A 26,864-nucleotide genomic window follows, 5' to 3' on the forward strand; every position below is an offset into this window, starting at 1 on the left:
GATGGACCAGCCAGCCAACTGCATCACACATTATATCGCGCGCAGATCGCGCCAAGAGTGCCCCCCTTCCCCTTTTCCACTAGGCCACCGAGAGAGCCTCCCTATTCCAGGCCCATTATCGACCAGTGACGTCAGATGCAGATTTCGGATGCAAACAATATCGAAAGGCAAAAGGCAATGGAAGCATTATTCCCTAATCAAACCCCTCACGCCTGATCCGGTCCGAGAAAAAAAAGTGACGATGACGAGGAAAAATCGAGGAAATATAAAAAGCACGAACGTAGGAGGTATATGCCGCGAACTCTCCCATCCCGGCCCCCATTAGTTCAGGAAAGACAAAGAAAATCGTGGATCTCGTAAACGGTATTTAATACACACTCTCCTCGTCACCCCCTTGTGAAATCATAGAGGGCGTCGAGACGTTGGATGACGCCTCAACATCGTCAACGTAGCCAACTAGGGCTTGAGAGTGAAGTCTGAAAGCTTCGCCCATAAGTCTGGTGATGCTAGAAGAGAGTTAGCGGTGTCGTTCAATGAGGAAGACGAGACGGAATATTAACTTACCCCCAAACGACGACTTCATCAAGCATAGATCCCCAGAGATGAGCCACCATCGAGCTTAGTTGCTGCGTGTTCGTGGTACCCTCCGCATCCTTGTCGAAAAGCAGGCGCACCTTTAGATACATGGCCATTTCCTCCTCCGAGGCAGCTTCTTCGTCATGTTCCAGACGATATAGCCATAGAGTGAGGGTGATCATGAGATCCATACCACAGAGGGGATGTTCGATGCTCCAGTTAGTCGGCGAGGTTCGGGCAACCCAGCGTACACCTTGACGAACAGCAGTTTCGATGCAGTTGTAGCACTCTTCAATTACCTTAATCATTTCACTAGAGCGCTTAACCCTATCGCGTGCGTTAGACATAGCGGCAGCGACTTCGTAATGATCATGATACCGAAGGGCTTCTTGGACAGTCTTGAGATCGACTTCGAGGCGGGCTCGCGCATTACGGAACATTGCCTTGGCGTTGAAGATCAGAGGGTGACCCTTGTGAGGTGCGCTGAGGGGTACTGTATCAGCCTCGGGCTCGCAGAGATCCAAAGATTTCTCCCATGTCTCTAGAGCCAATCGAAGCTTGTACTCAGTTACCACATCTTGCAAAGCCTCGGGGCTACGCTTGTGATACCAAACTTCCAAAAACAATGCATTGATCATAACACGTGTCGCGAAAGCACTGTACTTGAGTGTTTCACCTTGGAAGAGATTGTCGTGAGCAACCATGAACGTGATTGCGGGAGATGCCTTCAATTGCTCTTGCCAAACGGCTTCATCTGTGACCTTGGAGTTCCAAAGTGCCTCTTGGGAAGGCAGCTGAAGGTCCTCAAACTCGTTAAAGCTAATGGCGGGTGTATGATTGTAAGTCATCGTGAGCAAGCCGAAGAAGATGTATACGGCGTAGTATGTGCGGCGGCATCCTTCATCCTCAATCCACTCATCGCGCCTGGGTTGCGCGCCTTCGCGGCTGTCTTGTCGAAGCTTCAGCTCGTATCGGTTACCAGCGACCATGTTGGCAAGCAAACTCTTGATAGAGCAGGCCCACTCCAATCCCTTCGCATCACCACTCCAACTGGCGAAAATCATGTTCAGAAGCGAGCTCTGCATGGTCCACAGAGGGCATTTACGAGAGCTAAAGTTCTCCTTGTTCTGAAGGAATTGGTTGACCAGAACCTTGGAACCAATGTGCAGCATGTAGGCTTGGTCCTGGTCAAAAGCGTAGAGAGCGCCAATCGACAAGACAGCAAGTAACAAGGCTGGAGAGACTTGGGTGACGTTGAACGAAGCAGGATGCAAGAACGGCAAGTGGTGATGAAAGAGCGTAAAATACGTCGAAAGATAACGGTTCAAGGAGGGTAGGTTAGGGACACGGAAACCGTCCGGTATCGCGTGTTCGCTATCGTGCGCTCGAATATTATCTAGAATTATATTGCGCTCTTCATCATTGTTGACGTGAGGAACATTGAAACCCGCCGACGCCTGAGGTGGGTTAGTGTATGTGCTTGTAAGTTGGTTTGTCTGTGGTACGCTTGAGGCCGCTCGGCTGGTACTGGAAGGGGGTAGCGGAGTTATCACGTATTGAGACGCGGGCATAAAGCCGTTGCTGTTTAGACCGGATGGTGACTGAGGGAAGTTGGGTTGAGCCTGAATGGCACTCACATTAGCGAAGGATTGTTGAGACTCGAACGAACCCGATGCATTCGAAGCAGCAGCATGCGCCTTAGCATCCATTGTCGCCGGAGCGAAGGAATCCCAAGTCACGTTCTGAGGCAGAGTCGAAGCAGGAGGGTATGTCACAGTAGGGTCCATGATCGGTGGATTGTTAGCAGGGTATGACATCGAAGGACCAGATTCATAAGGGCTGCCACTCTCGCGCATCATCGCCTTGTGGTGAAGATCGGCGACTAGCATAGCAGCATGTTCGACATCAAAAGCTCCTTCACTACTAGCCTCAATTTGTTCACTAAGAGTCGAGGTGTCGATAGCAATGGAAGACTTATTCGGACCGTTGACGGCTCGTGACTTGGACACGCCATTGGCGCCAGCACGACGTTTCCCATCGCTGTGAAGAGGAACTCCACCATCCTTAGCATGAACGGTTCGATCGTGTCGGAGAAGAAGGTCGCGTCGCACAAAAGTACTCCTACACTTCATACACTTGAAAGGCCTCTCCTTTGTGTCTGTAAGATGATGGTTAGCTTGCCGAAACTAAAAGTAGATCACATGGACGGTGTCAAATTAAATCAATTCGAAGTGCTGAGGGGTAGTTTAGATTTGCGACGGGAGAGGAGGGATGGGCACACAGAGGAGGGGTTCGAGGGGTGTTCAAAGAGCTATAGAGGGGAAAAAAAAGGAACTTCGCGCTACATACGCGACCTTTCATGTCTGCTTCGATGTTCACTCCTACTAAATGCCCGATTGCAGAACTGGCACTTGTACTTGCGTTCCGGTTGCGCGAGTGAGGTTTTTCGGGGGACCGGAGTCGATGAGGCGGACGTGGGTAAAACGGCCACGCTTGCGCCAGGCATCTTGAAGAATGGTTGTCGCGTTGGTCGGCGATGATATGATGGGGAAAAAGGATTCCAAATCAAATTATAGCTTCTGGCTTTTTTTTATTGACAACGACTACTACGGTCGAGACTCCGAAAATTGCTGTATCTTGACCCTTCACTACAGGCGGATAGTTGAAATCGCCTGGCTCCTCGCTCGCACGCGCACGCTCCCGTGGGATTTAAAGTGTGTCTTCTTGACTGGACTGATGATAGCTGGTCATTTGTATCGATATAGGGATCATGGAATGCTTTGTTGAATGTATAATCGGCCGCGGCCGTGGAAGTTCTCGAAGCACGGAAGTGTTCGAGATGTTGCAGTCGTCTGTAATTCGACGACGCAAATAAAATTAAATTAGTGATGCGCACGTTGCGACCGTTGAAAGTTTAGGGAGGGGTTTTGAGGGGTGATGGATGATAAATGTAGGAAAGGGAAACAAATAAAAATAAGTGAAGTTGGGAATTTTAGAAAAGGAGGGGGGGAAGGGATAAGGAACGAGAGAGGGACAATGCCGGGTCAAAATGAGGGAGGGAAAATCGAATGCGCTGTGCTAGGTAGCCTACCCATGGAAGGCACTGTACTCATAGCAAGTACTGGCCGCTGTGCGGTACCTAAAGTTGTGTGTGCTGTGCTGTGCGAAAGTGGCTAGTGCTAGTTGCCAGGGAGGGAGGGAAGGTGGAGGAGGGGAACACATAGGCTGGTTGTTCAATGGATGTTGGTTGGAATTGCGATCTTGGAGAGGACGGTACGTACTTCATACCGCGTACTGACACGCTAAAATATCAGGCGGCTGGGTACCAGGGGGGGAGAGGGGGGCAGAAGGTGATACGTACATTGATAGCTGGCGATGCTAAGGAGCGGGGCAAGCACGAACGCCGATAACCATGCGATGAACCAGTCGGATTGGAAAAGATGTAGACCAATGTGGGTTGGCCTTGACGGTGGGGTGTGATAGTTCTGGTTAGATAGGTACATCTAGCTAGGTGAGGCGGATGGAGATTTTTGGTGCATGTGGTAAGTTACGGCCTACGCCGTGGTCAAAGTGGAAGTGGGATTCAAACAAAGGTGGCCCGATCGAGTCAAGTGAGGAGTGGATACGGGCCGGTTGCACGGGTTACTAGGGGGGTGGATGCTTCTTGGTGCTGTAATTAGCGGTGTTATGCAGGGCTGCTCAGGTACCTTGGCGGTGGACTTGCAGAATGCTTTACAGGGCGACCAGGGCGTTCCGGGGATGCGACTTCCAGTGGAGATTATAACGGCTTTGACGAAGTACCTATCCCCCCTTAACCCTAGCAGTCTAGGTACCTAAGATACCTAGGATAACTTTGTTCTTAGGGATTATTTCTCGCTTCGCTCAACAGGAAGTGTTTCTTTCTGGTACAAACGGATGCGGTGTGTGCAAACCAGGTTATTCACACCGCTATGTAATACATACATGTACATATGTACGTATTAGCTTTGCATTGAATGGATATTTACTAGGTATAGATATATAATGTTGGGACATATAGAATATGAATATCTAAAAGGAATATGTAATGTGGTGTGTAAATACATTAAGGAGTTTATTAGTTGCTTGTGGTTTCCCGTCTATATCCAGTCGGCGGACATTAGGAGGGGCAATTTTAAAAAGTTCAATTGCTGCTGTTGTAGAACAATAAAAAAAAAGTTTAGTGGTGGGATGTTGGCGGGGGGTAGGTACAAAATTGTCAGCTCCAAATTTCAATTCAAACTCAATCCCTTTCCCCTCCAGCCACAAAAGGGGGGGTTCGGCGGGGGGGGGGGGGAAGAATAGAAAAAAAGGGCAAGAACGGGACATGGAAGAATCAAAGAACAGCAATGGAACCATGTAAAGGCCGAGGGGTCCGTAAAAATGTACATAGTAATGTTCCCAGTACGTAGTAAAATAGTAGTAAAAAAAGCAGGGAATCTAAATCCACGTCTCCATCCACATTTCCACTTTCATCTTGGCGTGCCACGTTCAACTCTGTGACCCGTGACCGATTCGTGTCGTCGTGTCAAAAAGAGAAAAGAGAAAAAAGGAAGAAGAAAAAAAAGATTACCCATCCATGATCCATAATATTATTACCTAGGTATTCTTCCCGTACCTAAAATAACAAAATGCTCCTTGCTTGTCGGCAAAAAGCAGCAAGATGGACATCCCTAATTTAGCTTAGCGAGGTATACGACAGGAATAGATGCCAGCTACGTTTCTAAGCTATGCCTCTTGTATATTTTATTACCCATTAGTACCGAGAGGAAATTGAAACTTGTCTTGCTTCTCGTTGCTGAAAAAGATCCGGCATCTCCTTTTTTTTTTATTCCGTTTATAAGGACTGAAGCTATCAGTGTCTTACATGCTGGGCAGTACTTACAGTAATTATGTACATGAATATTAGAATCAGTGCAATCCTAGGGGACACGGATCATAATGAATGGGATTCCCAATCTTATGGATCTGACCACTTTCATTTCCCGTGCCTGTGAGATTGATTATTATTTTCATTATTATTGAAAGGCTTGCATTTTTTCCACTTCTTATCTTATGTTCTTTACGATGAGCTTTTTCTCTCTAGATTGTAAATATCGTAAATGAGTGTGTGGTGGAAGAGTAGACAGAGTAGTATTCGCGATGTAAGTCATGTATTTCTCCCCCACCATCCCATTGCCTAGGTATAACATGCCGTTTCATTGTGATGAGGCTCCAGAGTTTCCGTCATCGCTCTTCGTACATATGTGTGTACCGGTAACCCCTGGTTCGCCCAAATTTTCATAGGATGATGATACTGTTGTAATTGTATTTTGTCTATCTGTCTTTACTTAGTAATCTTACGATACCGAAAATTTTCCCAAATTTTCCCAATAGTTGGTGACGGGTTATCCGGGTTATCTTGGGTAGGATCTCTTAAACATTGTTTTGCGCACCACTAAGAAGGTCGGGAATCGCAAATTCGTTCTCACTGCCAATGCTGACATTTGGCGATCTCAGTCAGCCGAGACCCATTTCAGTTTTTAATAAAGACCTCAGACATGGTGTCACGTATATAGTGTAGGTTAATTTCCAACAAGAAAGAAAGAAAAAGAAGACCAGTCGACTTATGGTGTAAGAGGTGTAAGAGTGTAAGAGAAGTAGTCATGAGGAGCAGCGAATCCCATCCGAAAATAGCGTCAGTGCATGCACATAATCGACTGGCTGCCGGTCGACAAACTCCAAAAGCTGACCATCCGCCTCGCTTGCATGATGCAAGAATATGCAAGAAAAATGGAGAAAATGAGGCTAGTGTGCTAAGTGTGCTAAGTGCTTGCCGAAAAAAGGACACTCCGACCCCAATTTCTGGCTTTGAATTTGACTTTGGGTTTGCAGTAGATACATTTATGGGTGCGGTGCTATACATCTTATGTATCTCTCTATTTCTATGTATAGATTACAACATATATGCTTAAATTATAAGAAAATGAAACGTGGTGGGGAGCTGCTGGCGATCTAAGAAAGTCCCCTATCAGATTATTTGATTATTTGATTATTTTTGCCTTTTCTTTGCGTCGATGACTTCTACTGGTTGGAGTGTTTCGCGATCGAGAAGGAATAGGTATCATCAAAAACTCTCAATGTCGGATGCGTCCCCCCCGTGACGTGAGGGACAGAGGGACAGAGGGACGTTCCAATTGTCTCTCCACTATGGTTTGCCGACTTACAAGATGCTACCTCACCGTTTCGTTTAGTGGTGAGGGGTTGACAGTTGGGAGCGGGGCAGAGAACCGAATTCAATGAGGGGCTTTGGTTTAGAACTGGCGATCATTTTGGGTCAACGTGACAGTTTTCTATGTAAGTAACTACCTAATGGAGATTTGTCCCTCTTTGTTACCTGCTTGCGTGTTCCGTCTTTACCTAGGCTCTTTACCTAGGCATCTCCAAGACCCTAAGAGATACCTGTGGACGCATGAAGTTGATTATAATAGGGGAACGGCTAACAATCCTTCCATTTCCCCTCTTCATCCCCCCCCTTCCACCCTTCTAGAAAGCATTATTCTGGCTTTCGAGATTAACAAATCTAACTACTTAATCTATAGTATCTATATTTCATCGAGCATATGAACATGTGAAGATATTTTTAGTATATTATTTCATGGTGGGAAATTAGCCCGCAAAGTACATTCTAGCAAAATAACTAATTAAGGGTCTCCTTTTCTATGACCATCACCCAATGTAAATCATTGGTTTTCTGCATTAACTTATTCGACCGGGCACTTAACTCCAGTAAACTCGGATGTCCGTCCCACAAGCTCCACGACTTTGGTCGCCGTTCCGATAATGGGAGCTTTCATGATCACGAGACGACATGTCCGGGTTTCTTTCACACATAAGTGGAGGAAGAGAGATTGGAATCTCTTCGACTTCTTAATTTCGACTGCGTGGCAGGACATGAGAGGTTCGTCGTGTTGCGTATTGACCGCTTCATGCTTTGACTTACGTAGCGACAAAGGGCACTTCGCTCTTCAATGGACCCATAACTGCTTCGTAAAATCATACTAGTGAGACAGGCCATATGATCTATTAATGCAAGTTTGTCCCCTCATAACCGCCGAGACTCCCCAGCTCATATATTAAATGCTTCATTTGGCTTCAACTCCTGGAAACAAGTGAATCAGATTGTTTCCCTAGTACGGGGGTGGACAGATAACTCACGATCGTCTCTAATTGCCATGTTGGCGCTCCTATTACTCAAGTGATACCGAGTATCGTTAAGAGTGTGTTATACCAGAAACGAGACGGGTAACGGGTTCGATACGCTAGGAGTATGAGTGGAGTTATCAGCCCACAACACTAAAATCACTACGAGTTCGAGGTGTTGACCGTCTAACGAGCTCCGTTGGTCCACTCGCTTGTAGATCCAAGATCCATTGCCTTTCCGTTCAACTCTGGAGTACAGGAGACTTTGATTAGCTCCCGCTCTTAGGTGTATGAGAGCTACGTACATAGACGTCAATGGCTATGACTTCACTTCTAGATCTGATAACCATATGGACTCAAGCATAATGGCTGTAATTTGAATCGCATAGCAGGCCCATAGGAAATGTGTGCTTAGTGTTTATCCATTTTCGTTTTGACAGAATCCGTAGCCCCGGCACAGGGCTTGATCACCCCTGGATTCTCACAAGTCTCGTAGTGTGTAGAAATTAGGATGGTTTGAAACCTTGGAAAAAACCGAGGTCCTGGGGTTTCGCGGGACTCTTCCGGATGAGCTCCACGCCGTGCTAACCCAGATTGTCAAGCCAAAGTAGGTCTAGTGTAGGTAATATCCGCTAAGAACCAGCAATGAGAGACTCTGAAATGTTTCCAAGGTCCACTTGACGCGATTCCTAGGCTGCATATTTCATCATAAATTACGATTATGGTAAGTGTATTCAGGAGAACAATGCGTTGGATAAGTAACGGCTTGTCATGTTTAGACGGACCATCAACAAGGACACCGGAAGATCCTTCATGATTGGCGTCCCAATGGTCTGGAAATCCATTGACATCTCCGGGCATTTTTTGCGCGCAAAGCCGAGAAAACGGCAGTCAGTTCGTCGCGCCGGATCCATGGAACCTATCCCCTGAAGATCTTTTATTCAAACATAAGCGGTGGTGCTCCGTACCACACTTATTCCTTGCCTTATGCCACGCGATGATAGGACCGAATACTCACATAGAACATCCAATATTATAATTGTTTTTTATTTTTTTTTTATTGTGGGAAGATATACAATATTTCCACTATTGTTCTATTTGGTATTCATGTTGCGCAATCGAAATACAGATTAATAGAGATAGATATTCCCGGCATGCAGCCCTCCAAATGATGAGTCCCCGAAAAACGCGCAAAGACGGATATTTCTACCCGGCCACACCGCAAACGGTTCGCCAGGGCTGAGCGAACAAACGGACCCGTCTAATCGGGAAGACAAACACCAAGCTTTCTCTAATGGTAGGATATGACTTTCGGACCAGCCGAACGTACTCCGCTCAGGTTTAAATAGTTGTTTAAAACTACTGTGTAATCACAGAATCTGAGTCAATTACATAGTAGTTCAAGGAGGCCTCTTGTACTCAGTAATAGGAGAAACTTGGAATACAGCTCGTTCTCGCTTTTGCTTTTCTATCACATTTGAAAAATTGACTCGTTCTTGATCTGCCCTACCTATTGGATGATGCGCATGGGAAGGCTGGTTCCGCAGTCCCCGTCGGTCTCAAGCCGAACCATTCTCAGGTTACACGGCCTGCCTCTTTGTATCACACAGTTCAAGCAGAAGCAGCTGAAGTACACGGGTACGTGCGAGTACAAGCAGTTGATGCGGTGCTTGGTCGAACTGCATTGGCCCGCCCATTGGATGCTGCCCCTCCTCAGGTCGTAGGCTGGTCTGGTAGGATCGCAAAGGCAACCCCACGTGGAGCTGCGGGAAGCCAATTGGGGGCAGAAAAGCTGAGATTGACAAGAGCGCCCATTCCCGGATCTTGTGTATCGAAGGGTCGCAGGATCGGGCAGATGACATTTCTAGCTTAATAACCACTCTCCTTAATCAAAATGGCGGAAAAGCAGAACTTGGAGGATTTGGGGGGTCGATGATTATTCCCGCTCCTAGCCAGAACGTGGGGGTTCGTTGATGCTTGACATAACCTTTTTTTTCTCAGGAAACGATGGGCTCACGATGAAATTGATAGTTGCCTTTATGTCTTCTAGTCGCATCCCTAGGTAGCTTTCTAGGCATCATGGCGTGCCCACGGGAATTCGGCCTTCATCCTAAAAGCAAGCACATATTTAGTAATCGTGAGCAAGGCTGGTGGGGAGGGTTGAAACGACACTTACAACGCCATACATAGTATCGTACTACTTACATATGATTGCTATTGACCGAGGGGCAAGGCTTACTCCCGTGGTGGCCTCAACATGTGTGTTAGTTAAAAGTTTGTGTCAGGTCGCCCTCCCACTTTCCCGTGCCCTCTACCTGATACCAACCATAGAGAACAACTTCCTAAAGAAGCTGTTCCTGTCATTTCTTATTCTCAAGTGGTTTAATCTTGACGGGATGGTTAGAGATAAGCTGTTGGATTGCCTCACTTATAATCCAATGTGTATTGAGTCCTTTGCACATCCGCATGTAGCGATGAAAACATTATCTTTTTCGTCCCTGGCCTTGTTGATCGGTTAGATCAGCAACCGTCTAGACTTCTTGGTTTCCAGGGGGCTGCAGGGGGTGCTTGTTTATCTAGGGTAGACTCCAGAGGGCCGGGTTACTCGAATCCAATTTGGTGGACAATCTAATGAGAAAATTCATCGAACGATCTTCCTTTTTTTTCAGTCCCATATGCGGTAGCAACTAGAGGGCGTAGTCCAGGGGTATGTGCAACGGTTGCTAGCATTGATATTAAACCAGCCATTTTCTATCCCTACCTAGACACCTAGTCCGCAGTAAGGCGTCATTGCTTGCTGGACGGTGTCTGTGTGTTAGGAATTTCCAAGTCTTCCATGCGTCTTCGAAATATTCCGATAGCTGCTGCTAAGCAATTAGGGTAATTTGGATTTACTGGTATTGAAATTTGAAGTTCTATAAGTATACATCAAAAGATACAACAAAAAGATACCGTTACAAGCGAACATGTTCCCACGTGTAGTTGACACGCAAGGGGAAACGTGTATGAGAAGCTCTAGCGTTTTGTATACTAGTATATTCGCCCCTCTCCTAACGCTTCACCGAGCCTCATCCCTCGCAGATATATAGTATGTACCGTACTGTGTATAGCACCGTCAGTTCGCCAAGAGGTACGAGCACGAGGTCACTGCAGCTTGCATGCATATACCCATACACTACGAATGCAGTACGCATTTCGTGAAAGGCTGTGCCACCCCTCCCTCCCTTGATACGTACACAGTAGTTCTAGCACCAGGGAAACGAATCTTTGGACTCGGGTCTTCGCTACACTACCTATCATTTTGGCATCTTTTTCGAGATAGCCGATATGACCAATGCTCAGCACTCAGGTAGGAAGCATCTTATCCAGAATACATCATTATACATATTATACTCAGCTCTATGAACGATTACTCATTGAGTCGGGTATGACTATAGTCATAGGGCCTTTTTAGCTAAATATCTACCAATGATATAGTTTCAAGACTTTAAATAGATATAGTATATATCATAATGTAAGCCTTTCAGCTGCCTGTCCCACCCATCCTGTCCACCAAGGTTGTATTTGATGTTGATCGGGTAAGCTTATCTAAAATCGGACTTTACAAAGTATTCCGGCATATTACATAATGATATTAAGATCAATCGCATATGATACAGTAGAAATTATACATCATTAACACGGATGTCTTTATGCAAAGTTACAGTAACAATGGGAATGTTAAACTGTCAAACAAAATGATTAGATCCTTGTTTGATTCTCAGTTGATTGCCATATCCAAATTTCTTTTTTTTTCTTCTAATGTTTTATTTCCCCTTACAGTTTCGATAATTTATAATTTATCGGCAACTTTCGAATCAGCAGGCGGCCGAGGTTGCAACGCACAAAAAGAAAAAGAAACGACTCAAAAAATGAAGTATAAGAGAGTTGGTAAGTAATTGACTGACGACACTAAATATGCATATCGAATCGGTTGAATTAATACCTAGGTACCTAGGTAACCTTGACTTTCTAACTTAACTCGAAAAAGGCAATCGATTCAACATCTCGGTATAATCAACGCCTAATCGATTAAGTAGTCCTTCCTCATTCGCATGCTCCTTCTCTTCCCAGTAGGTGGTGGTTAAAAAGCCGACAACGTGCCAGCAGATTTAACTTTTACGGCACTCATGTCAAAAACACGCCAGCGGGGTGTCTTAAGAATTGACAGGTGAGGTGCTACATAAATTCCTACCACGGTATATTTCCGCTCCCCGTTCAACCTGCAGGACTCGGACCCGGGTGATATATGTATAGCTGTTTGTATTTATGCATCATTCATCAGTAACTATTATTATAACGAAATAGCTGTCCATTTGAACCGTGAAAATTCTCAAGTACAAAAAGAATCGATAGGTGTATAAAGACAATAAAAATATTCATACTATACTACATACGGCTCGAGGGTTGCTGGGTTGGACGGAAAAATTTAAAAGGGGTCCCCTTCTCAAGAGAAAGAAAGAGGGGTATCTCGCTACGGACGCTAAGACCGTTGACTATTACCGCATGGGGTATAGTCAACGTAAACTAACCTACCCATAACGGTTGCTTCAAGTATTCTAAACCTTGATAAATACATAAAGTACCGCCAAATACTACTTGGTACGGTGTACATAATACTACAAGGATACTTCAAAGTGGATAGATGGATAGGGGAGATCAGAAAAGTGATACGGTGGGAAACGAGGGAAGAACCCCGACTCAGATCTCTAACCTCTTACCACCGCCGCTGCCACTACTACTGCTGCCACCACTCCGACCACTACCACCCCATTACCACCATTACTACCACCTCCCATACATTCGGGCTGTGTGTACATGTATGTGTGGATGTGGACGCATGTGTATGTATGTATATGTATTATTATCGGACTGAGCCAAACAAACCCACACACCCCCCCTCGCCGATTAACACACACACACACTTCGCCCTCAACGCAAAAGCTCTAAATCCCATAGGCTGTAACCCAAGCCGACATTTCGTTACGACCACTATCCACATAGGTCTGTTTCTCTTTCAGCCCTCAGCCCTTAGCCTGCCTACCTGCCTGGGGGAAAAGAGATACAGATACGGTCAGTGTCAGTGTCAGAAGGAGCCAGTCCTGAGTTGACCTGAGTGACCCCGTACTAGCCCTTCTCGTCAGCGAATTGAACTCCTTACCTTATACTTCTTTTACCCGCCCATCGCAAGGAGGGTCACCCAACCAACCATTCACACCCATCTTCTAGCACCAATCGACGCCGGCAAACAGGTCCCTTAGGCGCTTGTAGGCAAAATTCAAACGAGAGGTCAATTTCCGATTGAGAGAAGAGGAGGATTAGGAAAAGAAAATCATTGCACTAGACATTCTATATTCTCTTTTTGTTACCTTTTCAACTTCGCTTCTGATTCTGTCGTCCTGAAATTCGCGGTTTTTTTTGCCCCCTTTCTCATTTAATGATTTCGAATCCGATAGCGACGACGGCGACATTTATCGATCTATACCCTCGCGCCTTTACCTTCGTGCCTTCTTTACTGTGAGACGATACTTAACAGATTATCTATACGCGATCTCGACGGCTTGATCTTATTCTTCTATATACTTCGTCTTTTCAATTCCGTGTCGACTCGGACATGAGTTAATACCACAGCCTCGAATCATCCGTAGCTACGCTTGGCGCATCCGACGTCACGATGCTCATGACACAGTCTCCAGTGTCGGCAATAGTAACAAATCAAAACAATAACACGTACAATTCGCGCAATAGATCCCGATCTAACACCCTCGATCAAAACCCCGATTCGGCTATCGAGTTGAGGAACCCGGCATCGTTGGGTCGATCCAGCGGTGACCGTGATTATAATCCATATCCATACAACATGAACGGAATACTAGGCACCGCGCCTCCTGGCACACTATACGTCCGAGCCCTATACGATTATGAAGCAGATGATCGAACAAGTCTGAGTTTTCATGAAGGAGATGTCATCCAGGTCATCACGCAGTTGGAGAGTGGATGGTGGGACGGTGTGATCAATGGGGTCCGCGGCTGGTTTCCAAGTAACTATTGTCAGATCATCACGAACCCTGAGGAAATTCCCGAGATGCAAAATATCGATGGAGACAATGGTGACGACGAGCTGGAAGATCAAGTAGTATACGAAGAGGAGTTTGGAGATGGAGATCAGTCAGACCAAGATGATTTCAACGGACTACCCCTCGAGGGCACGAGGACCTCTAGAAGATCTGGCGCCGACTTCTGGATACCACAGGCTACGCCGGATGGTAGGCTATTCTACTATAACACCATGACCGGGGAGAGTAGCACGGAACTCCCGCTCGAATCTCCCACTTCATTCAACGAAAACGGACCCCGAGATCGGATAAATGTGAACATGGTAGAGAAGACGAGGGTACCTCCGGAAATGATGGCAAGAGGCTTAATGCAAGATGAAGATGAGGACTCGGAGGCAACATCAGCATCGGAGCTCGACGGCGAATTACTCATGAAAAGCTCGATGGGGTCCTTAGTAAGTACAATCACCCCTTTACGCGTGTATGTACCACCTACTTACAGTATTGTGTAGCCACCACGACGTCGTGCCTTCGGTAGCGATAGCGTCGGGGTCTCTCCTTCACCATCCATGGATTCTATCAATGGTTCGCAAGGAACACGATCACGAGCTGACACTTATATCAACACTCATCTCGCAATGTCTGCAAGTGCTAGCCAATTACCAACATTGGCATCCGCCACCTCTTTTACAGGTACCAGTTTTAATCTTCCACAAGCGGCGCAAATCCCCCGCTCTTTTTTCGACGATGGTGCTACACAGCCTTTATCATGGAATCTTCTTGTGGCGAATATGAAGCGTGCTATCGACCGCTACCGAGATGCGATCACGACAAATAACCGATCGGAATACGTTGCGCGCGCAGAGGATATTTCCGATCATTTGCGATTGCTCCTAGCTGCTGGTTCGGGTACGACCGATAACCACTCTGGGCAGCCTTCCATCATCTCCACAAACAAGGCGCTTTATCCCCATTTCCGAGACATGATGTCAAAGTTTTCCAAGCTTGTTATTTCGTCCCATATAGCCGCTGCCGACTGGCCCAACGCCGAGTCTGTCCAAAAATGTATGCAAGAAGCCGACGGTGTACTCGGAGGCGTTTTCAGTTTTGTCGAGGTCGCTAGACAACAAAGAGGCGAGGAAATCCCACGATTATTCCCTGGCTTCGTGATAGGCAGTGCAGCCGGAGGAAGCTGGCAGAACAACGGACTTGGGCCTCGCGATCCCATTACATCAAATTTCTTGGAGGATGATGAAGGGTTCGCTGAGCCTAGCGCAATCCTTGACGGCAAACTTCTCGAGCGACTTGACGAGTATAAGAGGATGCTAGTTTCTAGCATTAGGGAACTGGAAAAGAACCTGGGCGTATCTGATAAAATTGTGTCTCCCTATAAACACGAGCTCATTGGCAACAATGTCTGCATTGCCGGAGGAAGAGTTTTAGAAATGTTCAAGCCGTGGATTGCGATGATCGAGTCCATCGACCTCTCCTCTCTAGGGAATACCTTCCAAACTCCTCAACTTGCCGACTTCAGCACCAACAAGCAAAGTCTTTATGACAACGTATCCGACCTGGTTCTAGGATGTCAAGCTGTTGCGGGTCCTCTTGGTGACGAGTGGGCTGAGGTGCGTGGAGAGTCGTTGGAAGGCAGGTTAGAGTATGTCAGGCAATGCGCGAGAGCTTTGGAACAAAACTCCTCCCATATCGGCTTTTCTCTCCAACTTCTCTCTGAACAAGTACAAATCAACATGCAGCAGCAACTTGAGGCTCGCATGCGGGAAGATAACATACCGAGGGAACAACCCCGAAGAGATACAATGCCCTCTTTTGACTCGATACATACACGCTCGGGATCTCGCGGTAATTTATTAGATGTTAGGCCTCCTCTCATGGGCTCCGCATCTTATACCGAGGGTGAAGCTGCACCAAATATTCATAGAAAAGCTGGTGATCCTTCCAAGCTCAAGCGAATTTTGGGAGAGACCTCCATCCCTCAAGGTGCCGTCCAACAAACCGAAGAAACACCGGCCTTCTTACGACTTGATCTCGAAAATGATCTATCCTGGGATCTCAAGACATCACCACCTGCAGTCAAGGGTGGTTCATTACTAGCCCTGGTTGAGCAATTAACAAGACACGATAAGGCGGACTCAAGCTTTAACAACACATTCCTTCTAACATATCGATCCTTCACTACAGCACGGGAATTATTCGAGCTTTTAGTACAACGCTTCAGTATTCAACCGCCGGAGGGGCTGAGCACTATTGACTACGATGTCTGGAGGGATCGAAAGCAGAAATTGATTCGATTCCGTGTGGTAAATATTATCAAGAGTTGGTTCGAGAACTTCTGGATGGAGGAGCCGAACGACGAGACAAGGCAGCTCATACGCGATGTATACGCATTCGCAAGAGACACTGTCAAATCTACTGAAACTCCCGGCGCCAACAATCTTATGGCTGTATTAGACCAGCGATTGAGCGGCAAAGAGATCTCATCTAAGCGCTTAATTCAAACATTTGCGAACAACGTACCGCCGCCGATCATGCCGAAGAATATGAAGAAACTTAAGTTCCTTGACATCGATGTTACTGAATTCGCGCGACAATTGACAATCATTGAGTCGAGGCTGTATGGTAAGATCAAGCCAACAGAATGTCTCAACAAGACCTGGCAGAAGAAGGTTGGCGAAAATGAGCCAGAACCAGCACCTAATGTCAAGGCACTTATTCTACATTCTAATCAAATGACAAATTGGGTTGCGGAGATGATTCTAGCCCAAATGGATGTGAAGAAGCGAGTGATTGTCATCAAACACTTCGTTTCAGTCGCTGATGTAAGTGCTACCCTCAGACTATTTTAATTCATATCAACTAACAAAATTAGAAATGCCGGAGTCTCAATAACTTCTCTACTTTAACATCAATCATATCCGCCCTTGGAACTGCCCCTATTGCTCGTTTGAAGCGAACATGGGATCAAGTTCCAGCTCGAACTCAAGCCGTCTTGGAGACGATGCGACGCTTAATGGCAAGCACGAAAAATTTCGGAGAGTACAGAGAGGCTCTGCATGCTGCTAACCCCCCATGCATTCCTTTCTTTGGTGCGTTCATATCCACGTTTCAATCATTTTCATAATTTACAATCCTAATACGCTATATAGGTGTCTATCTTACCGATCTTACTTTCATTGAGGACGGTATTCCCTCAATTATCAAGAAGACCAATTTGATCAACTTCGCCAAACGTGCAAAAACTGCCGAAGTCATCCGTGATATTCAACTATACCAAAACTCACCGTACTCGCTTCAACCCGTGCTGGAGTTACACGATTATATCCTCAGCAATATGCAAGCTGCCGGAGATGTGCACGAGATGTACGATAAAAGTTTGATAGTAGAGCCTCGTGAGCGTGAAGACGAGAAGATCGTAAGGTATGTTCATTATGCACGAAGCTGATATATTTAGGCAAAGACTTACATGTCCGATAGAGTCCTGGCCGAGTCTGGTTTCCTATGAGCTACTTCGCCTCCGTCATAGGTTGTGCCACCCGGTTGCTCATTTGCTTTCCTTGGACCTGGGTTCTCTATGAGATATCTGTAGCACATAGGCTTAGTAGGATGACCTTGTTACGCCAAGGGCCGTCATCCATTCTGCTACCGCATATTGTTTTTCTGGACGATTTGCAGAGCCAGTTTACTACATTATTATATCTAAAACGGCTATGACGTTTAATGCCTCTCGGCTTAAGCAGCTTCTCCAGACCCTAGGGAATACGGCCAACTAAAGACCAAACATAGACTAGCAAGGGTGTCCTACGGAAAGCTAGCTTCTAAAACACCTAGAATCAGCTACATATCATTCCAGTCTCGCTCAATCGACAAGTAATAGTGGGCCATACGGGTGGAGAAATATCACCTATCTTTCCAAAAAAAGACCTACGCTTGGGCCTTGTCGCCTGCAGACAAATCGAATAGACCAAACAACTAGCAAGGCGTTTCAAGGTTATCACTGGAGTTAAACGGAGGCCCATAACGAAAGCAATGATAGCGAAGCATGCAATTACGAAATGGGAACGGAAAATATCAAATAGGACACCTGTCGGGGACTAAAGAAAGACAAGTAGATTCGAAGGAATCACTTGAGAGCCCTCCAGTTAGGGCCATTCGCATTTATACCATATAGACCTCGTTCGCTATTCAGACATCCATGTAGTTGGTTTCTTTATCTTCTCTGGGATTTTAATCCGGGTTCATGGGAATATAGGGGCCTTTACAAGGACGGATCTACCATGTCGGTCTACGCGGACATCTTTATGTTATGGGCTATATAGATCGGATAATTCCCGGGCGTTATGTTCGCTGGGATATAATTTACATTGTGAACCTGTCAACTTCGCGCCCTTGACTCACTAGTCCGAAAATGCTCCGCGGAAGTGATGATATTCTTGATCTATTAGATTAACCACGTCAAGGGATTATAAACCAGTAATACCATGATTAGAAGCAAATATGCTAGAACGGCCGGTTATGCTATCGACATTGCTCTAACCTCACTTACCCATCGAGATATTAGGGGTCTACTATGGGCAATATTTACCCAGACTGACTAGGTGAAGATATTATATCAGCCGGTCACCGGTGTGGAACTCAAGTTACTTGGCATGCTTATACATCCTTACACACGTCTAGGATATATACAACTGTTTTCTTTCCCACTACATGTTTAACTTGTTCCCAAAGATGAAAAATTTAAACCCTCGTCTTCATCAAGGTAACCCCAGCCTCCCGGGGATCGAAGACATACGCCGCAATCGTCATTGATAGTTGAACCACATATATGTATGCTGACTGTATCTACCTGTAAGTAAGTACCCCAGACCCCCCAACACTTACAACCAACCACATGTGTATTGTATGCTATGTACGACATTTCCGTCGCAGAACGCGATTCGGCCCGCGGGCGCGGAAGGATTGGTACTAGGTATGAGGTGCATTAGGGGAGTTTCTTTTTTTTTTTTCTTTTTTAATGCTATGGGGTTTTTGTGCGGAGCGAATTGTAGGGGAATCCACCCGTGCCGCAAATGCAATCGCGTGCATGCCTACCATGGATGGATGGATACGTACATATATGTGCGTGTATGTATGTATGTCTCATATGTAGGTGAATGCTCGCTTAGTGGATGGAGATGGGTATGGGGGATAGAGGGGATGGGTGTTCGTTTGTATGTACTGCGGGCATGATTTTGCGACGACGTTCGGGGTGGGATTAGAGAATGCGGAAAGAGAGGGATCATGAACATATCATATCATCATGATCTCCCTTTCCCATTGTTTTTTTTTTTTTTTTTTCAGAGTTCTGTTTGACTTCATGTTAAGCAGTTGTAGTCTGTGGAGCATATATCAGATCTATTCGGCTCCCTTATTCTTTTATATATTCATCTTTTTCCATTTATTTCTCCCTCGAAACCATTGCCTCCTCTTTGCTTTAGTCGACACCACTATTCACCCAGCCAAAAAGCTCGATGCTGACGGCCTCGTGGTATCTATCCCTTTTCGGGGTCCCTGCCCGTGCGTACATAATGCCTCCAGCTCCTCCGCATACGACTTTGCATCCCCCGCCATTCACTTATAACCGCACCACACCCTCCACCCGTCTACCCACGCATAACGTAGAGCCACGTTGAAGAGACCCGTGGGAGGGGAGCAGCTAAGGTAGGTCCCCTTAACATTAGGGCTATTATTACTACGTTTCTCTATATCGCTTTCTTGTTCTGTTGTTTCTTCAGACGGGAGCACTGCATGCCACACACAAACTCAGATAATGTCAAACCCAGCCCGTCTTTTCGTACCGCGCCCGCACTGTCGTACGACATCGCACCCCCCTCTACCTCCTTACGCGGTTCGAGTGACATGATATCTATACACGACATATGTATGTCTCATCGGGTTTGTGGTACCCCAGACATGTCCAGATAATATATAAATACGAGTTTGTGATTGGTCCCGATACGCAATTCCTAGTGTAAGAATAGAAAAAAGAGAAACAAATAGATGAATAGATACGGATATTGCAGAATGAAGAAAGCCTTACGGCCGCTTCTGCTTGTACTTCTGCAAGCCCCCTAGACGGATGCCGACGCAGGTATCGGCGATAGATATGTATGAGATATTTTGAGGGAATGAAGGATCTATCTGCTGTGTTATCGGAAGTCACACAATGCGCATATGGATAGATGATTCGCGAGACCACTTCGCCGAGACGCGAGGCGCGAGTTGTGTCGCATATATATGTATGTATTTGGGTGTGTACATCGCAACGTATGGATGTATGTGGTGCGAATTCAAGATATACTACGCACATACATACCCGTTTTGGGGTTGATACATTTGAAACATTTGACTCGCAGCATGGTAAGTTTGCGTATATTGGATACGTATACCTAGGTAAGGGAAAGGAGTCGAGATAGGCTTTGGCAACCGAAGGATTACTACTGCTAGCTAGGCTACCATATACTCTTGCACATTCGGAAACTTAGCACCACCCACCAAATCCTAAAAGTAAAATACTAATATAGATCTCAACCCAAAGTTCCAAATATGCACATACTCCCCCAACTATGCCAAAGAAAAGGGGGCGTCAGCACGTCGACCTAAATGTAGCCCATCAACTATATCCACGACAACAATTCTATAATTACCATAGTACATTACAGTAATGCACAACAGCAACAGAAACAGCAGCATAAGCACGCATACCACTCCACGCACTGTAACCGGGGGAGCCAGCTCGTTGGTAAAATCCGGCTGACAAGGCCGGTTCGGTTCGGTTCTCGATCTTACTACCCCTTTCGGCCCCCGCCCCCTGACAGGCCTGCCACATGGCTGACATACAGTAGTTTTTCTGCTTATTTCCTGTTTCTGTATCACATTGGGGAGTAAAATTCTGAAAAGGTTCTGGTATGTATTTTCGTGGATTTTGTTCACTGTGTACATCCGCATCGAGAGTATGGGGTTGCTGCTGTGCCTATATGCTTATATCGAGATGTCGTACCGCTTATGCCCTCCGCGGTGATCGGTATAAGACCCTGGAGTGATTCAGGATATGAGGTTGTGATATGACTGCATGTGTTAAGACGTCACTCGGTCCCGAGTGTCAGGACTCAGAGATGAAGTTTAAGAGTATTGGTTACCGTTATAATTGACCCCTAATCTCTGGTCTTGGTTTTTATAGTATGCCGTTCGGTATAACGTTGACTCCAATAAGAGGAGGATGTCTTTTTAAGCAGACCAATCAGACTCTCACCTGTTTTCATGCCATTGAAAAATACCTATGGTATAATGAAAATCTCGGAGATTTAGGCTGTCGAGTAAGCTTGTTATTCTCCTAGACTAGCGCTCTCGGGTGGATGGATAAGTCGCAGGCGGATATCGAGGCACGACCCGGTGCCTTTGTCTGTTATCCAAAAGGATAGAACGATGATCTTCTCACACTCGGAGGGTTAAAGATCTTTGGTACCACACATGGTTATCCTTGCGGGTCATAGGCGAAGTAGTAGGAGACAAAGTATTCATCGGTATAGTAGGTGGGTAGCTCAAGATATACGGCGCTATTAGGACTAGCACGTTTCATTGACATTCTTAGAATGCGCAAACGCAATACTAATATTTCGGTATGCTATCTATATGTATGACCTCTCTTGGTCTAGCATAGTACTTCTCTCAAGTGTTGAAAAAAGGAACCTATATTGCTCTATGCCGGTGAGGTTCACATCTACAACTTTAGAGACGAGCAAGCATAGGCAAATTGTCATATTACACAACTATACTAACAGGAATACAGCTAGCTAGCCTTTTCAGAAAACCCGAACAACCACTCCTGCTCTCTAGTCAAATGTCGCGGAGAGTGTTAATCAAACAAGCCGAGAAGCCTCGCAGCTCTCGAGATAAAGGGGGAATCGTGGATCGTCATCATGATACATAGAACATACTAAATTAGGATGTGAAGAATAGAGTTAGATGCACTTAGTGTCGGTGCAACTTGTCCTTAATCTTCTGGCCGATGCTCTTCTTTTCCTTATCCTTCTTATCCCCTCCATGACCTGATTCGTCTTCCTCGGCGTCGGCGCCGGTGCTAGGGCCATTGGCGCCAGGGTGGATGCCTTTCTCTTCTAGTAGGCCTGGTCTCTTGTTAGTGATCCCGAGTTTATAAATGAATGGGTAGGATATGAGAACTTACGATCAGCCTCTCGTCCCGCACCAGGTTTCGTGGCATCAAAATCTCCACCGTCGGCTTGTAGACCACTACTCTTCACATATTGTTCGCCAGTACCCTCACCCTTGCTCTTTGCATCAGGTCCATCTTCATCTTCCTCGTCCGCGGCGCCTTCGTCCTTGTTCTCGGAGGATCCACCTTCGCTGGTCTTACCAGCATCACCACCATGCTCACGTGCGACCTCATCAATAGGCTTAGGTCCCGGTCCATCTAACTTCTGAGCTTCATTGGGACCATCTTCAGCGTCGTTGACATCTGTTGGTGCAGACTTGGGGTTCGTCTTCGGATCCTCCGGGTCTCGTACATCGTTCTGCGCCTTAGAAGAGTCCTTTGGTGTACTCTTTGACTTTAGGTCTGTTGATGGGTTGTCTGGTGTTTCTTCTGATTCAGCTGCGGTGCCAGTATTCTTGGCAAATTGAGCGCTGTCGGTGTGTTCTGTTGTTCTGTTGGTCTCGCCGTTGGTTTCTGCTTTGGCGGCTTGCTTCTTGGGGTCTTCTATCGTAGGCTGTGTTAGTCACTAGAACACCGTATGCTGTAATACACTAGTAGAGATCCATACCAATGTTGCCGGCATCATATGGTTCACCCTTAGATGTGTCACCAGTCTGGCCTGAGATAGGCTCTTGGCCGTTTTGTTTGCTTTCACCCCATACAGCCTTAGCGGCCGCAGACGCCATGTTGTTTACAGTTTCCATCGTGAGCTTGTTACTAGGTTATACGGTGATATAATTTTAAGAAATAAGTGTAGCAGTTTCAGGTAGGATTCTTGGCAGTTAGGAATAGAAGAAGTTTATATTGACAATTAGGTTGTATACGGCAGCGTAAATCTGGGGAATTAGAAATAGCCAAGACAAGGCAGGGCTGGGTTGGGTATTATATGGAGATTCTCGTAACGCATGTAGTACAGTAGGGCAGACCGGGCAGAGAGTGGGTTATCTCTGACGTCTTTCATGATAACATACAGAGATTTTCCTGTAAGGGAAAGGGTGGCTGGCCGCTTAGAACGGCAAGGAAAGGAACATGGGGCTTGAACAAAGAGATTCCTTGTAAGATCCGTATTCTTCCCATTTCTTAACCTGCCGGTCTCATGTGGCTTGACGACATCGAACCGGAGCTGGCATTGGAGCTTCGGATTGGTCGCCACCGACGACAACTTACATCTTCAAGAGCCATGTGCCACAGTCAACTTGGAAGTACCGGCAAGTTGTATTTGATCTCGATCCTAGGAAGGAAGCTTTCCAAGAAATAATCTTCTCTCTATTTAACCCAATTTGGTAGGAAACGACGTTTTTGGAAACGTGTGAGTGGTCGAAGCAGATAGACAAGCTGAGGTGGGGTCAAGTAACAGCTTCGAGGCGATGACGTTGGTGGGGTTCATAGCAGATGTTGACGTCATTGTGCTACTCGGAATTACATATGTAAGGACCTTGAAAATGCCATAGCTACATGTAGCAAGACAGCTTCTTTTTCTTACAAACATTAATCAACTCGATATGATTTGTACATAGGTTCAGGTACCCGCGTTTCCGGTAGAATGTTCTATCGGCACAATCTTATCGTTGTTTCGCGATCCGTTATTGGAATGACGAAAGTCACCATCGATACTAATAGTCTCCGCTTGGTACCGACCAGCTGGGTATCCAAGATTTCAGTATGCATGAGTCCTGTTACTGACGTCCAACTTGAGGCTGTGTATCGGGTCCTATCGGATCCGGCCGCAATATTTGGACTCGATGTCATGTCTCTTTGTCTTTCATTCAGTGAAATAAAGAAAGCTGGATCAGCAGAAAAGAGTAAGTTCGCGAGGTTCAGAATCGACCTCGGTTTATTTGAGCTGCCAGCTATTTCACCAAGGGTTATTTAACCCTATTCGGATCTGATATTTTCTCAGCTGATATATCCCAAGGCCGGAAGGCTCAAAGCATGTCCTGTCGTATCCTGAAGTCGGTTTATCTTTGAGAACTTCAGCATCTTAGGGCTCTCATGCGAGCTGACCTAGGACTTCGAAGCCAGGCCTCCTCTATTGGGTCGTTGAAGCCTGCAAGTGGTCGCGTCGCTAGTGTTATAGTGCGCCCAAGCACGTATCGTTTCACGTTTGAAGTGATCGGTTTTGCATGGCTTCAGAAAGGCAATTCAATTTGACCACCGTTGAAGTCTCCAGTCAAAACGATTATTGTCATTAAGCCTTGCTCGACGTGACGTTGAAGAGAGTTAAACATGGCTCTAGTGAATCCTTTAATATGTTAATATGGTTATTGGGTTGGTTGGTATAATTCCCTTGTCTTGTTGCGACGTTTTCTCATTGCGAAAGAAAAGCTATTTTGTAATTGTTGTCAGTGTACCTAAGTAAGTTTCTGTACCTGTACATTTGGTCGATAGTTCGGTGTATCGTATGCACCGATGCGCTGTACGTAGCTGACAAACCCTATTCCCCCCACCATAGCAGCGTAGCTACCCCTGACCTTTACCATTTTAGCGGAAGGAATCAGGGGCCTGCTACTTTGCATGTGCACGAGGCATTGGACCAAAGCTTAAGATTGGTTCAACCGATGACTTCGCCTCCTTCGCCTCGTGATTACCCTTATCAGACCCTCTCTTACCCAACACATAGCCTCGTTTTGTTGGCAAGCTTTGGGGGGTTCTTATCGATTACTGTACTTTATTGTAGCTGCCTAGCTCCATCTACCAAATGATTATCTTCATCTGATCTCTAGTTCGAGAATACATGTAACCCGAACTATGAATATTGTTTTGTATTATCCATGAAGCTCGGCTTCGCCATGCGCTTAGCTTCTTTATTTCCCGTCGTCGTTTTCTCCGGGGTCGCTTCTAGCCGCGCTTTTCAACAGCGTCGTCTAGTCGCTCCGGAGACCCAACATGTCCTCGGAAACAGTGCCTCGAGCAGTCATCGACGACCCCAACTCCCCATACTCCTAAATCCATCGGGAGGCAACGTCCCACCGGCCGGTTTCGCAGCCTTTGGCGATTCATACAGCGCAGGAATTGGTACTGGTGTAAATGGTAAAGAGGATGAATGCCGGCATGGTTTGGGTGCCCACCCTCAGCTTATTGCTGCCGACCTGTTAGCTAGCCAAGGGGGGCGGAATGCCTCGAGCTTCCAGTTTCTATCGTGTACGGGGGCTACGACTCAGGACATGTTATCCGGCGTTCAGGATAGTCAAGTGGATACCTTCAATGTCTCATTGCCTGTAGATTTTGCCCTCTTATCGATGGGTGGCAATGACCTCGGTTTCTTCGATGTTATCAATGCATGTGTATTCCGCTTCTATAACTTCTACTCGGGAACGTGCGAGGCGGCGCTCGCCAACGCGAAAGCTCAAATCGAGAGCGACGAGTTCGACCAACGACTAAACGTCATTATCACCGAGATCCTCGACAAGGTCCGCTGGGAGAAGAAACCGTCTTTCCTTATCACGGTTACGGGGTACGCCCGTTTCTTCAACGACGTCACCGACGAATGCGATGATATGAGTTTTGGTATATGGTGGAATGGTCCCAAGCTAAAGAAAGATCTGAGAATCAATATGAATGCTATGGTAGTAACGGTCAATGCCAAGCTTCGCAAGACAGTCGATCGCGTAAACTCCCGATTCACCAAAGACAAGTTGGTATTCGTGGATTACGACGAGAAGTTCGATGGCCATCGATTTTGCGAGCCGAATGTTACCGAACCTGATTACGGTCGTACGGATACATGGTTCTTCCTTGTTGGAGGCCCAGACAATGCCAGGAACGGTACGCGACCACAACATATTTCTGACTTCAAGACTTTGCCCCCAAACTCGGCTCTTGTCGACCCCACGTCGTGTCTTGAGCCTGCACAAGCATCTGGGGATTGGGGTGAGTTGGCTTTGTGCTACATGGCTATGTCAAAATACGAAGACCCGACCTTGCAGCTTGCCCGAGGTGACTTTGTCGCGAAGAACTCTATGTGGTATGTCCCTACGTACTATGGGAAGACATTTCATCCTAGATCCCTCGGTCACGAGGTTATGAGGGATAAGATTTATGAAGTGTGGGATACGCTAGAGTAATACGTGGCTTGTTCCGTTATTTACAGCGCTAAGATATGATTTGCTGGCGTTTACCGTGGTAGAATGAGAGCATGCAAGTATAGCATGTCTCTAAGCAAGGGATTAAGTATCCTTACATGTGCAGCGGTTGCCTTTAGAGTGTTGGTGTCGGGGACACGCTCCCCTATCTTATACCCATAAGCTGGCGCTTATTGCTGGCTAAGTCATGTTGTTTTTGCATATACCTGTTACATTTTATGGAAGAGAAGGGAAAGAGGCATATAATGAGTATAGTAGCTTGAAGGGAATTGATGGGTTGGGTTTTTATCATTATAGGGACAACGATGCCCGACTTTGGGAACATTAGAAGGAACCATATGAGATAGGTGATATGTTGATACAGGATGTGCATCTATAATACGAGGATTCAATCAAGAATTAAACAACTTAAGGCTTAGATGGTTACAAATGATCTTACATTGATAGTGATCTAACCCCCAACGTAGGTCAAGCCCCCTTTTCCCCTAGAGTAAGACGGCCTAACTAGAGTGTTTGGTTATTGGCATACGGTTTCTTCACTTTACATAGTAGACAGACATATACTGGCTATACAATATAGTACTCCGGATGTGATAGCTAATAGGGGCATTCGCTTTTTATCAGCAAGGCGCTATCGAATTTCTT

At 46.2% G+C, this 26,864-nt stretch overlaps 5 protein-coding genes across 5 annotated transcripts; 2 read left to right on the top strand and 3 right to left on the bottom strand.

Moving 5' to 3' along the window:
- Positions 1–241: 241 nt before the first annotated feature.
- On the bottom strand, positions 242–3,297 carry F4822DRAFT_369931 (fungal-specific transcription factor domain-containing protein). The gene is made up of 3 exons (XM_051456251.1): positions 2,926–3,297; positions 565–2,734; positions 242–506 (listed from the first exon to the last, which is right to left on the bottom strand). Exons 1-3 carry the CDS (start codon positions 3,080–3,082, stop codon positions 368–370), a joined length of 2,466 nt encoding a protein of 821 aa, XP_051310452.1. The 5' UTR covers positions 3,083–3,297; the 3' UTR covers positions 242–367.
- Positions 3,298–13,675: 10,378 nt separating this feature from the next.
- Positions 13,676–17,391, top strand: F4822DRAFT_438483 (ras GEF; the record flags this gene model as incomplete). The annotated part of the gene is made up of 5 exons (XM_051462523.1): positions 13,676–14,326; positions 14,384–16,708; positions 16,759–16,975; positions 17,036–17,306; positions 17,364–17,391. The coding sequence occupies 5 exons, from the start codon at positions 13,676–13,678 to the stop codon at positions 17,389–17,391; spliced, it is 3,492 nt and encodes a 1,163-aa protein (XP_051310453.1).
- A 4,277-nt stretch (positions 17,392–21,668) lies between these two features.
- F4822DRAFT_370107 (uncharacterized protein) lies at positions 21,669–23,037 on the bottom strand. Its single transcript, XM_051456252.1, has 3 exons — positions 22,706–23,037; positions 22,111–22,641; positions 21,669–22,051 (listed from the first exon to the last, which is right to left on the bottom strand). Exons 1-3 carry the CDS (start codon positions 22,839–22,841, stop codon positions 21,897–21,899), a joined length of 822 nt encoding a protein of 273 aa, XP_051310454.1. The 5' UTR covers positions 22,842–23,037; the 3' UTR covers positions 21,669–21,896.
- A 1,470-nt stretch (positions 23,038–24,507) lies between these two features.
- On the top strand, positions 24,508–26,649 carry F4822DRAFT_415930 (SGNH hydrolase). The gene has a single exon (XM_051459285.1). It carries the CDS (start codon positions 24,909–24,911, stop codon positions 26,199–26,201), a length of 1,293 nt encoding a protein of 430 aa, XP_051310455.1. The 5' UTR covers positions 24,508–24,908; the 3' UTR covers positions 26,202–26,649.
- F4822DRAFT_370173 (uncharacterized protein) lies at positions 26,283–26,649 on the bottom strand. The gene has a single exon (XM_051456253.1). It carries the CDS (start codon positions 26,590–26,592, stop codon positions 26,365–26,367), a length of 228 nt encoding a protein of 75 aa, XP_051310456.1. The 5' UTR covers positions 26,593–26,649; the 3' UTR covers positions 26,283–26,364.
- Positions 26,650–26,864: the final 215 nt, after the last annotated feature.

Source organism: Hypoxylon trugodes (assembly GCF_022578975.1).
Source record: "Hypoxylon trugodes strain CBS 135444 unplaced genomic scaffold F4822scaffold_9, whole genome shotgun sequence".
In the NCBI taxonomy this organism is placed as follows: Eukaryota; Fungi; Ascomycota; class Sordariomycetes; order Xylariales; family Hypoxylaceae; genus Hypoxylon; species Hypoxylon trugodes.

What these genes read in the sequence shown, in the direction of transcription:
- F4822DRAFT_369931 (XM_051456251.1), bottom strand. Translation starts at nt 3,082, where the DNA reads ATGCCTGGCGCAAGCGTGGCCGTTTTACCCACGTCCGCCTCATCGACT. An exon ending in AAGCAGACATGAAAGGTCGC is followed by an intron (nt 2,735 to 2,925) that starts GTATGTAGCGCG and finishes ATCATCTTACAG; the next exon opens with ACACAAAGGAGAGGCCTTTC. An exon ending in GATGAAGTCGTCGTTTGGGG is followed by an intron (nt 507 to 564) that starts GTAAGTTAATAT and finishes ACTCTCTTCTAG; the next exon opens with CATCACCAGACTTATGGGCG.
- F4822DRAFT_370107 (XM_051456252.1), bottom strand. Translation starts at nt 22,841, where the DNA reads ATGGAAACTGTAAACAACATGGCGTCTGCGGCCGCTAAGGCTGTATGG. An exon ending in ATATGATGCCGGCAACATTG is followed by an intron (nt 22,642 to 22,705) that starts GTATGGATCTCT and finishes AGCCTACGATAG; the next exon opens with AAGACCCCAAGAAGCAAGCC. An exon ending in TGCGGGACGAGAGGCTGATC is followed by an intron (nt 22,052 to 22,110) that starts GTAAGTTCTCAT and finishes ACAAGAGACCAG; the next exon opens with GCCTACTAGAAGAGAAAGGC.
- F4822DRAFT_415930 (XM_051459285.1), top strand. Translation starts at nt 24,909, where the DNA reads ATGAAGCTCGGCTTCGCCATGCGCTTAGCTTCTTTATTTCCCGTCGTC.
- F4822DRAFT_370173 (XM_051456253.1), bottom strand. Translation starts at nt 26,592, where the DNA reads ATGCACATCCTGTATCAACATATCACCTATCTCATATGGTTCCTTCTA.